Source organism: Manis javanica, chromosome 12 (genome assembly GCF_040802235.1).
Source record: "Manis javanica isolate MJ-LG chromosome 12, MJ_LKY, whole genome shotgun sequence".
In the NCBI taxonomy this organism is placed as follows: domain Eukaryota; kingdom Metazoa; phylum Chordata; class Mammalia; order Pholidota; family Manidae; genus Manis; species Manis javanica.
Window position 1 is genome coordinate 39,003,923 of NC_133167.1, and position 12,127 is coordinate 39,016,049.

At 38.3% G+C, this 12,127-nt stretch overlaps 1 protein-coding gene across 6 annotated transcripts in view; it reads right to left on the reverse strand.

Annotated features, from left to right (window-relative positions):
* HECW2 (HECT, C2 and WW domain containing E3 ubiquitin protein ligase 2) overlaps positions 1 to 12,127 on the reverse strand; it is a 344,914-nt gene that overhangs the window by 26,633 nt on the left and 306,154 nt on the right. For all 6 annotated transcript variants that reach the window (XM_073218419.1, XM_037009109.2, XM_037009108.2 and 3 more), the window contains 2 exons: positions 4,761 to 4,913; positions 2,898 to 2,996 (listed from right to left, as the gene is read on the reverse strand). In XM_073218419.1, coding sequence (XP_073074520.1) covers positions 2,898 to 2,996; positions 4,761 to 4,913 — 252 coding nt within the window. The remainder of the gene's footprint in view (positions 1 to 2,897; positions 2,997 to 4,760; positions 4,914 to 12,127) is intronic.

Here is a 12,127-nt window from a genome sequence, read left to right on the forward strand (position 1 = left end):
CTGCAATTAAAACAAAGATAAGGAAGATATAGGGAGCTATCACAGTAAAATGTAGGACATTTACTTCATACTGGAGATTCAGGAAAAGCTTTTTGGAGAAGATGATACCTACATTAAATTGTCCAGGCTGTTTAAAAGCTAGAGAGGTAAAGCAGAATGGATGAAAAAGAGGAGGATGGGGAAAAGAGAGGAGAGAGAAGGGGAGAGCAACATGAACTAAGTGCACAGGCCTGGAGCATGCAGACTACTCCGTGCATACTGACTATACCAGGGTTAACACCCGTGCAGAATGTCCAGAGAATGAGGCTGGAAAGGGAGCAGGGAGCAGGCCTTGAATGTCACTTTGAAGAGCATGGTGATTCAGAACTACTGAAGGGTTTTAGGACAGGGAATGGTATGATCAGATGTGAGATGTGACTTTAAATTGTTTCTCTGGAAGTTGCACTGTAAAGGATTAAAATGGGGGGTGGTGGTTATTATTAGAGACTGATTAATAGACCACAACAGTCATCTGGTCAAAATAAAATAAGGGTTTTAATTAGGGCACAGTTATTAAGGTTGGAGAGGAGAACATTTAATAATTATTTAGGAGGTAAATATGGAAATTAGTAAATGGCTTTACTGGGGGATATAAAGGCTATCTAAAATAGAGGTGCAAATGAACTCCTGTTGCAAGCCAACTCCGATTACTTGCCAGGCTTAAGGGCTTATGTTGAAAACATTCCTGAGTCCACCACGAGTTCTGCAGGAAGAAGTACCATAAAGAATTTGTGAGCTACACCATGGGAATGGGGTGGGAGGTAGGGAAAAGAGGAACCTGTGCTGTATATTTGCCACCTCTGATTTGAGGGTGACTCCCAATTTCTGACTAGAGTGACTTTATAGTATCAGCACCATGAACTATGACTATGGGAGAAGGTATATTTTTAGGTCAGGGGAAATCAATGGGTTTAGTTTTAACCGTGTTGATTTTTAGGTACCTGTGAGACTTGCAAGTGGAGATATTCAGTGGAATGTTGACCAACTGAACCTACAACTCAAAGGAAATCAAGACTGAGGGTACAGATTTGAGTCAATGGGACATGAGATGGGTAAAGAGATTTCTCCATGAGAGCACATGGAGAGAGAAAAGCAGAGGGCTAAGAATGGAAGCTTCAGGAATAATTTGGCTTAAGGGTAAGTTAGAGGAAAAGCCCTCAAAGGAGATACAAAAGGAGAACAGCGGAAGCACAGTGTTGTGGACACCAGAGGAGGAGATTCATGATGCATGGGTGGGAGCTGCAGCGGACAACTGTGTCAAAAGCAGTAGAATGGTCCATTAAGATAAGGAATGAAAAATATTCTTGAAAAGCTTCCAGAATTTACTAGTGGAAAGAAGCCAGGCTAAAGTGTGTTGACGGTATGTCAAGAGTTGGAATAGACTACTCTTTTGGGAAGCTCAAGTGAGAAGATGGGAGATAGGGCAATGAGATGGGAAGATACAAAATGGGCCTAGGGGAACTAGGGCAGCAGATGGCCAGTGCCCAGTTGCCTAGGGCTTCCTCTGACCAGACACCAAAAAGGGGAAAAGCAAAGTCTACTGACCCACTTAAGAGCCCGTTTGAAAAATTTTGTTTTCATTTGGGGTCTAGGCTTCCATTTTACAGAAAGCAGGTATGTCAGAATGTAGAATATAGCCAATGATTCTCTAACATCTTCCTATGTTGACATATAGTAACTGCACTAGTGGGTGTAAGGATTTCATAATATGGGTCACTATTGAACCACTGTGTTGAATACTTGAAACCAATATAAGATTGTATATCAACAATACTTCAACTTAAAAAAAAAAAAGACATGGGAATGATAATTGCCAAGCTTAAGATTATGGTTATCTCTCAAGAGCAGTGAGGAAAATGCAATTGAAGAAGTGTGCATTAGAAGCTCAAACTGTATTTATAATGATCTGTGTCTTCAAGTAGTATGTAGAGAATGATCTGGCAAATGCTTTGGGGCTATTTCTTTTATGACAAATAATAAATCTGCAAAAATGTTGAAGCATTTAACGTATTACTTGATGTATATGAAAGCAGAGAATAAACACAATAAACGGCAAAAAAAAAAAAAATGCAGGTACGTAGCCTTTGGTTAGGGAATGAGGAGGACAGAACCAAGCAATCATTCCGTGCTTCCTCATCACAAGTTTGAGCTACTACCCCACCCTACAGACAGTTGCCTGCTCCTGTTCGGCCTTGTAAATGACTACTGACTACAGGACAGAAACTGCTTGTTCTACATCTTGCAATAATTGCAATCTTTCACTGTAATAACAATGAAAAAAGTTCTGTGAATGTTGAATTTTCATCCGCCATCATAAATTATACTGTCTTGCCTTTAGGGAGGTCTCAAGAAAAATATGGGACTCTCACTGCTAATGAAGAAATAAACAAAAATAAGACAAAAACAAAAGAGAAGGAAAATTTGAACCAAGAGTAAGCAGTTGAAAGTATGCACAAAGCAAAATATAAAATGCATCTAGTAAAGGAAAGGGGGCTGTGAGTCACCAAGACTAACCCACAAATAAGTTACTCTTAATCAGCATTAAGGATACAGGAATTCCAGTGCTGCATTTGAAACATAAATGTGTTGAAGAAACATGTGTTGCCACCAACAAGAATATTATTTGGAGTAGAACAAAACTAAGATTTTGGCAGTGAGATGAGAATAAAGGATCAAAAGAAGGAAAACTACAGTAATGTATTTAAAATTGTATTCGTTTCAGAAATCTAAAGCACTATTGTTTAATAACAACAGATTTGAGAATGAGCAGATAAATGATATTTGTAAATGACCCTTTTCAATAAAGAAAATATTGCATTCTTACATGCTAATTACATAAGCAATAAAAATGCTCTTACATTCTGAGAAGAGCCTTATAAAAGGGCCGTGTGAAGAAGGCATCCAGCAGATACTGGTGTATTAGGGCAAGACCGAGGATCCTACCGCTGAACCGGAACCTGTGAGCGGAAAGCAGGAGATAGCTTACATATCACCATGTGTCTAAATGGTTCTATTTGCTTTCTAGAACACCATCCAGATCTAACCATCTAAGTTTGTCCAAGATTAATTGCCTAATAGGTCCACAAGTTTGTATGCATTGTAGGCTGTCTTCATTAGGCCAATAATCACAGATACTTGTTGAAGAAATCTGTTTCACTCTGATATTTAGAGGGACTCAGAGTGAGTCAATAATGTCCCCCATAGAGCACCCAACATGGCCAGGATGAATTCCCCATTAGTGTGCCAGTGATTTCCCCAAACCACTTCTAACAGATGTTGACAGAATGAGACCAGTGGTGGTGAGGAAAATGTTGTCCCCTCCTAGTCCGCCTGCATGAATATTAGTAGGATTTCTCTAATACAAACCCAGAAGCAATTCCCTTTTGAGCAAAAATCCAATCTCAGAATGAAACAATTCCTTTTGCTATTTTCTTTCAAACCCACTCCTGATGGTAATTGTCACCCTCTAAGAACTATGCATGTGGACATTTGGGGGAGTTTCCTCATGGGACATTCTGTTCTCTAAAATTTCAAGGCTCAATTCTATTCTGAATCACTTTGGAAACTTTATTCAATATATCTCTCATGACTGGGTTTGCTGACTGAGATGTACACTTATTTTCTCTATCAAAAGTATTCAAGTTTCTAGCTCTTTGAAAATCTGATGTCTTCCAAAAGTATAAATCCACACTGAGGTTCATACTGTCAATTTGTAATTTTGGTATTAGGCAGCTGTTTCAAGATTAATGTCCAGCAGCTTTGTTTTTCTTTATTTCCACTTACGTTAGCATAACTGCAATAGCTGTAGCTAGGAGGATTCCAAATTGTAGCTAAACGGATGTCAATTTGAAGAATAAATCCTAAACATTAACACCCTTCACCTGCCAATATTAACCTCATGACTCAAAGAAACTTCTTCTGTGAGTCCTATTCATGTTCTTCTTTGACTACTATCAGTGAAAATGAACAGAAACAAGCGAACAGGGGTTATAAAAATATTTCAAGTTTATAAATGCAGGGATTTAAAAGAAATATAAGGACATTTGAGAAGAAAATCATAATTTGTGATTTTCTGAATGAATAATCCCCAGATGGGAATCCTCTACCAGTTTTCCTTGATGATTTTGTATGAGAATTTAGGAAAGGGGCAATCCCTGGTTACCAGTTTCAAATGGCTAATAGGGTAAGCAGCCTCTGCCGGAACTCCTGCACTCCTGCCTTCTGCCGGGCTCTCTCCCACCTTGGTTCCTCCAGGCTACCCGGCCTCTCACTACAATACCATCAGGACCTCAGCCAGCAGCCCAGCTGTCCTGCTTCTCCCACCAGTGTTGGCCACTTCCCCAAGGGCTGCTCTAGAAGCTTCCTAATCTCTGGGTCAGGACCTTCCCCTACTGACTCCATGCTGCATCAGAGCTCAGAGATGTCCTAAGGTGCAGAGGGACTTAGGGATCTCACCAGGAACCTATCATCATCTGTAACTTTCTTTCAGTGGGAAAACCTTTTGAATTCCACCCAGCTCACTTAAAATTGGTCTTCTGGAACATAATCTATTCCTAGCTTGGAGACTGTCTATATATTTAAATTTGGCAATGAAAACATTTTACTTAACTAAAAATACTATTTCCTCCAAAGAAAAAAATGTTAAAAGAAATTTGGGTTCTTATAAAAACTATTATCACAGAAATTCAACTGAAGAAAAGATTAGGGGAGAAGATACTTACCACTCATGGTGATTGTCAACAAAAGCAGACATGGGACTTATTTGTACTGTGTATGTATCATTGGCTGAATATTCAAATAAGCCATAATATGGGTTAAAGAGTTCTCTGGACACCAGGAAGAAAAACTCTCTGGAAGGTCCACTGTAATCCAGCCTTTTAAAAAATCCACACACAAAAAAAACAGTTAACATTTTTTTCTCTATATTGGGCACATTTCCTACAGCTTAGCTTTCTATAGAACACTCATTACAAGTCTAACTATCCAAAATAAACCGAACAATGATGATTCCTGAGCTCATCCACGTCTCAACCCAAACTAGCAAAATGGATATTTTTGCGAAGCATACCCAAAGTTAACATCACATAATGAAAAAATAGACAATATGCTAATAAATTTAATTGTATAAGTATGTCTAAAGAGGTAAATATTTTAAATGTCTGCAGTGAGGGTATGGGGGAAGGGAGTAAAGTGGGAATGTGTTATTTAAATGGTAAATCTAGAGGGCATTGGCTACATATACACATGGGACAATGTGTTTGCATGGATCTCTGAGACATTTTTAAATGGAGAGTGAAAGACATGTTAGGGAATTGCTGAGGGGATATTACAGATACTAGGCTAGGCTGCCTAGGGAAATCAGAGGCAAAAAATGGAATGATAAGGATCAAGTGAAAACTTTAAGTTATAAAACACCAAGGAAATTATAGACAAGAAAAATGAGGGTGTCTAAAGCTTCCTAAGGAAGGTATTTGGAGAAGAAGCTGAAACTCTAGCACCTAAAGTACAGTGAAAATTCCATTTTACTTACAAAGACATCAGGGTCAAAGTGAAGTATGAGAAACAATTGGGTTAGGTTTGAGGAATGACAAGTGGCCAAGAAGGTCGAAAGCAAAATATGTAGTAAAGAGGAGTAAAGCAATTTGATACGCTGAAATTAAAGTGAGAACTACCCTGTGATAAAAAGTTCACCCATGGGATCAGAGACAAGAAGGAATGCTGAAGGAGGAATGAAAGCAACAGATAAGTTGGGGTGGTAAGATCTTATAAGACTTCTTTTGTCCATTTTTTTTTTCTCTTATGGAATTTCCTCCATGGGCATTACTGTGGGGGAAGTGTGTGTGTGTGTGTGTGTGCGTGTGTATGTGTGTGTGTGTGTGTGTGTGTGTGTGTGCGAATGAAAAGAAAAAAAATCATCTGAGTCTTGTTTGTTCAGTGATGGGATTGTGGGGTAGAGAAAAATATCCTATTATAGGTGGAAGAAAGAGTTGGAATACAATAAGAGAAATAAAATGGCTTTTTTATGTCCTAGTTGAGAGTTTAATAGAAACTACTTAGAGCTGACTTTCTTTCATATTCTCCTTTTTCAATTTTTGCTATATCTGTATATGTATATACTGTTATTTACCTATTATTTTTCATTAAATCAACTTTAAATTTACTTGCTTTTCCAATGTCGCCTTGTCTTCTACAATATTTATGAAATTATGATGTGCCAGCTTTTTTTCTAATACACAATAATACACATAAATGTTAATAATACACATAAATGTTAAGATAAAAAAGTCTGTGTAGTAGCTAAAATCATCTCACACATCACCAGCCCACACTGCACTCGGGGAGATGACAAGTGTAGACTGACAGGAAACCTATGTGTGCAGAAAAATGCAAACATGGGACGACTCTCAGGGCCAAAGAGGCCTAAAGGCGATGACACGGAACTGCCTTCCAGGGCAGCTGAAGAGAATGTGGCTACCCTGTGGCCACAGGCCCATGCTCAGATTCCCCCGGGACTTCCGAAGCAGGCACACTCTGGCTGCCCACCCCCCACCCCGGGGGCAAGAATGCAGACTCTTCCTCCTCACAAGGAGGCCCCTGCGCTTTCCTGGCTTCCTGCCGCGGACCTAGTTCTGGTCTCTGACGCCACCAGGAACGAGCAGAATACTTCCACTTGAATGTTCTTCACATACTTACAGGCTTTCTTTCAACAAATATTTGAGTGCCTATTATGTATGGGGTACTAATCTGGACGCTAAAGATATAAAATTTTTGAAAAGTCATTTTTCTGTAGGAATTCTAAGGTTAGCAGTTTCTGTATCCCTGGTCTCTACCTGCTCAGGCCTCCTTGTCTACTCCTGACAAGGCCACTTTTCTTTCAAGGCCGGGCTGGGAATTCCCTAGCCACCCTGGTCTCTCTGCTCTGGACACTCTCCAGTAAGTCAAAGTCTGACCTAGTACTGATCACAACACTCAAGGTGTGGTCTCGTCAGCACAGAGCTTAGAAAGGGCTCTTGCCCTCTCTTCCTGGATGCTTCTCTCCACTAATGCAGCTCAAAATTACCCTGCCTTGTGGAGCAGCCACTTTACTTTGTTGACTCATAATGAGCTAGTCATCAGCTCAAACCTTTCACCTATGCTGCTTTAACCTAGGACTCGCCCATCCTTTCTGCATGTGGCTGTACCTTTTTAACATAAGTACTAAACTTTATACTTTTCCCTACTAAATTTTGCTGTGTGAGACTTAGTCCATGTTGTCTACCCGGGTCCCTGTGGATGCAAAACATGTCTCTAAATTTCCTATCCATGGTGAATTTCATCAGCAGACCTTGTGTCTTTCCAGAAATAGAGAATGCCAGTCAAATGCATCTTAGAAGTTTTATTGTGTGCATCCTTTCATTTCATTGCAGAGAAGAGTAAAGGCTAGGAATAGCAGGTTTTCTTTGAGTGTCAACTCTCAATGTTTTAATAATTCTGCACTTGTTAGAATGCATTATAATTATTTGTTTAGGTGTCTGCCTCTACTATACACACACCTAGACTGTAACCATACTAAGGGCAGGGACTCTGTCTTTCTCATATTTATATTCCAAGTATTCAGCCTGATAAACAGTAGGGGTTTTCTGTATATTGTTAAATCCATGAGTGGAGCTCTCTGATGCTCTCTAAAGACAATCCAAATATTTATACTGTTATTTGACATCTAGCGGAGTGAATAATTTTGCACAGGTTTGCCTTTGGGTGGAATGTTGATTCAATACATCAATAGGTTATGCCAACGCCCAAAGGACTACTCAGCTGGCACACACTGTTAGAATTCACACAAGTGAGTGATGTTTAGAGAGTTTGGTGCTTGTCATTTCTAGGTCTGATATCTTCTAATATGGGAAAATTTGTTAAAACAACAAAGATGGATATCACCAATCCGTTTTTTATAATAACAGTTGAATCTAGCTGAAGTTCCCTGAGGATTTAGGTTGAAAAGTAAAACTTTTTTCCCAAGAGAGAACAAAGCTAACAGTTCCTCTAAGAGGAAAAAGTATCTTCCTCAACTGGTCAGGTTTTTATCTGCTGGGTTTTAACTCTGGCAGCACTGATAGAGTCATTCTAAAGCCAAGACAGCCATTAGCTTGATTTGATTATAATCCAAAACCTTCAACTACATATCAGACAGCAGGTTGTAGATTACACATTATGTATGTCTACCTAATTCAACAAGACATGTCCTAGCAGAGTACCTCCTGCTTGCGCTTCCTGTAACGTCTTAGCAACCATGTCCATATAAATAGTTAATATGACTCATATCACAGGGATCATTTGTTACATTCCTGTTTTGCCAGTTAGGTTGGTTCCACAGCTAAAGGCTTGGCACGGAAATATGGAAACTCTGGACAATGGGTGTGTAGCACACAACAGCTGCATCGGAGGGCATTTCGGCATAAGCACAGATGTCTTTAGGGTGACAGTGTAATTTTGAGCCCCCTAACATGCTGATAAAGCATTTTAAACACCATCACGTTATTGGACCAACCACCCAAATTGTTAGTGGCCTCCAATATTGGTTAAAATAATTAACTTTATCCTCCTGTTCTTTTTTTTTTAACCAAAAAAATGCTGAAAACAAAGCATTTCAGTGGAAGCAGACTATAAAATCAAAGACATTGGCACTGGGAAGTCATACGGTCACTTCCTACAAGACAGAAAGCTTTGCTTTCTTACAGGCTGGTTCAGGCAAGGATGGCCCATGTACTTTCTGATTCACTTTCAGATATTTACAGCAGCAAGGCATTAGTTCTTGAGTCACTTAAGAAGGCCTGGTTGGTAAGGAATTTGGTGACCAGTTAATATGACAGTTTCACTTAGTGACACCAAGCAAAAGCTGAGATACAGAAGCACCCTTTTCCAGCAAGGTTTGGGTCATTTACACTATCCTGCCAATGTCTCATCTTGGAAGAAAAAAAGCATCATTATAAAGCTTAACATGATGCTTTACACATTTCTGAGGAAGAAATGATTAAACTCAGGACCCCAAACAACTTCTAGTACGGATGAGACCAGTCATTCATAAGAGCTACTGGCCATTTTATATGCAGGACGCGGGAAAACCATTTCAGACCCCATCCTCCCTAGCTGCTTTCATTTGCCTGTCTCAGGAGAAATATCACAAAAAGGGCTCATCTGTTTTTAAAACACCAAACCAAACTGCGCACATCCTCTTCCTAGGCTAAGTGTGGCTTTGCAAAACAGATGATTGATGTCATATGGATAGCACCTTACAAATAGTGGACTCATTCTTTCTTAAAGAAAGGTGCCTTTTTACAGAGTTGGCCATGGAGGAAAAAAGGTGAGGCAATCACAGTGTAAACATCCTCTCTTTATCCAGGCCATTATTTCCTTACTGTTTTGGATACTAAGAAGTTAATGGCCCAGGATGCCTTATCAGAACACAAGAGTTTACCTAGCTATCTTTTAACACCATATAAGCTTTAGTTGCTAGGAATTTTAACTCAGCAGAAAATAATACACTAAAGAATACGTGGTGCTCTACTGGCCCCCTTTCTAAAGAAGCAGCTTCTAGGTAGACCAAGGCCAAGAGCAGAGGCAGCCACAGAGTGTGGTTTTCCCCCACATTCATCACGCTGACTCAGTTTCCAGCCACTCCACCACTGCTGACACCCCTTCCTTCCCTCTTTGCAAAGGCAGAAAACCAAATTAAGTTGAGGGAAATTTTAACAAGAACAGAACTTCGAATTCTGCCCAAATTAAATCACAGTGGTTTGCTTAGAAATTATCTCTTTTTGTAAGAAGCCAAGCATTTTCATGACATGAAGCATTATTTTAGTGAAAAATAATAATTAGTTAATTGTCAATGAATATGTTTGCATTAACAGGTTCTAGGATTATTTGTGTATTTTTAAAATAAATATAGGTATCCCTAACATTCTGGGATTACTTCTATTTCACATGTAATTTGTAATTATCCCATGAACTTCTGCCTACATATTTTCCCATCATTTCTTTTGACTCAGCTCTTCCATCTCAGAAGTAATCTCTATCATGTTTCAGACCTCAGCGAAGAAACAAAGCAGAGCTAAAGTCTGTGAATCTGCTAATTCACACCTTTTTGGAGTACAGGCAGATATAATATTCTTAAAAATAAATCCTCTCTTTCTATTATAAAGAAAGACACTGATTATGATAGGTAGAAAATATAATCATAGAGATGGTATCAATAGGAATTGCAAAGTATTTTTTTCCCTTATAGGTAACATAAAGTGGACATCAGAAACACAAAGTAATATACTCTACATGGCAATACCCCTACTAAATTGGACTTTCCACAGAATCAATTGCATATATATATATATATATCTTATAAATATATACAATATATATAATGTTATATATTATAATTGAAAATATATATGTATTTACACACGACACACTTATTACTCTACTGACCTCAAGTGTAGAAGTAAGTATTTATACACATACTAAAAATTACCCTGGTGCCAATCACTCATCAGACAACAGGAAAATAAGAGAAGTCATTCAGAGAAACATTTCCCAAATCTCCCCAAATCCTGACTATATGCTTTCTTTTAATAAATATCTTATTGTAGGATAGTTTTTGATTTACAGAAAAGTTGCAAAGATAGTGTGAAGAATGCCTCACAACAAGTTTTTCTCTTGTTAGCATCTTACATTAGTAGAGTACCTTTGTTAAAATTAATGAACCAATATTGATACATTATTATTAAACTAAAATCCATGCTTCATTCAGATTTCCTTAGTTTTTACCTAATGCCCCCTTTCCATTCCAGGATCCCATCCTAAATACCTTATTATATTTAACTGTCATGTTTCCTTCAGCTCCTCTTGGCTGTGACAGTTTCTCAGCCTATTCTGGTTTTTGACAACCTTGACAGTGTTAAGGAGTACTGGGAAGGGATCTTGAAGCATGTGCCTCGAATTGGATTTATTTGATAATTTTACTTTGTGATTAGGCTGAGTAATGGGCTTTTGTTAGGAAGACTACAGAGGTAAAGGGCCGTTTTCATCAAAGCAGTAATACTGAGTACATATTAATACGATGTATCACTGTTGATTTTAGCCTTGATCACCTAGCATCTCTACCAAAGACTTACTGCTTTTTCCCCTTCCCACACTGTACTACTTGGAAGGAAGTCAATACATGGAGCCCACAATTATAGGGTAGGGACTTATGCTGAATTACATGGAATCTTCTGCACAGAAGATTTGTCTATTCTCCTCCATTTATTTATTTATTCAATCGTAATTATATCAGTAAAGATATTTATTTTATACTTTTGCTTATGACCCAATACTACTTTATTTTGTTGATCAAATTATTCTAGTTTTAACTATCATGAGCTCTTTCAGTTGATCTTTGAGTCCCTTTGACATGCCTCTCTCACTGTGGACATTTTTTAACATTTCTTTACTTTCTGGCACTACAAGATACTTTCAGCTCTATCTTCTACATTTCCTGACTGGGTCCTAGAATCAGTCATTTCTCCAAGGAGCCCTGGGTCCTTTTATTGGAGACTCATGTTAGAAACCAAGATCTGGGCACTAGGTGTATATGTTTTTAAATACCTATTACTATAGCCAGACAAGAAGAACTTAGAAAAGGACACATTTTGAGGGCATTAAAATTAACTAAAGGAAAGTGACAGAAAACTTCCAGCTCCATTTTTATAGTTACATAGAAAAAATTAGGTAGGTTTTTCCACTTTGGGAACTTACTATAATCCTGAAAGAAATGCTATAAACTTTAACTTTAATGTGATAGAATCACTATGTTTGAAAAAGGGCTAAGGCTAAAATAACTTCTAAATTTTATGTTATTTTAAAGTTTCTTTTTTTCCAGCAACAGTACTACTTTAATCTTTCAAAAGTGTACATGCATTCTCAATGATTTAACACCAAAATAAAGTTTGTATCTAATAATTTACATGTATGATATTGACATGACAAAGCCATGAGACCAGAAATTTCCTAGCCCCATTCCAGCTTCAACAAGCCACACACAGAGGGGCCTGATTAAGTGATTGGTCATGATGGCCAA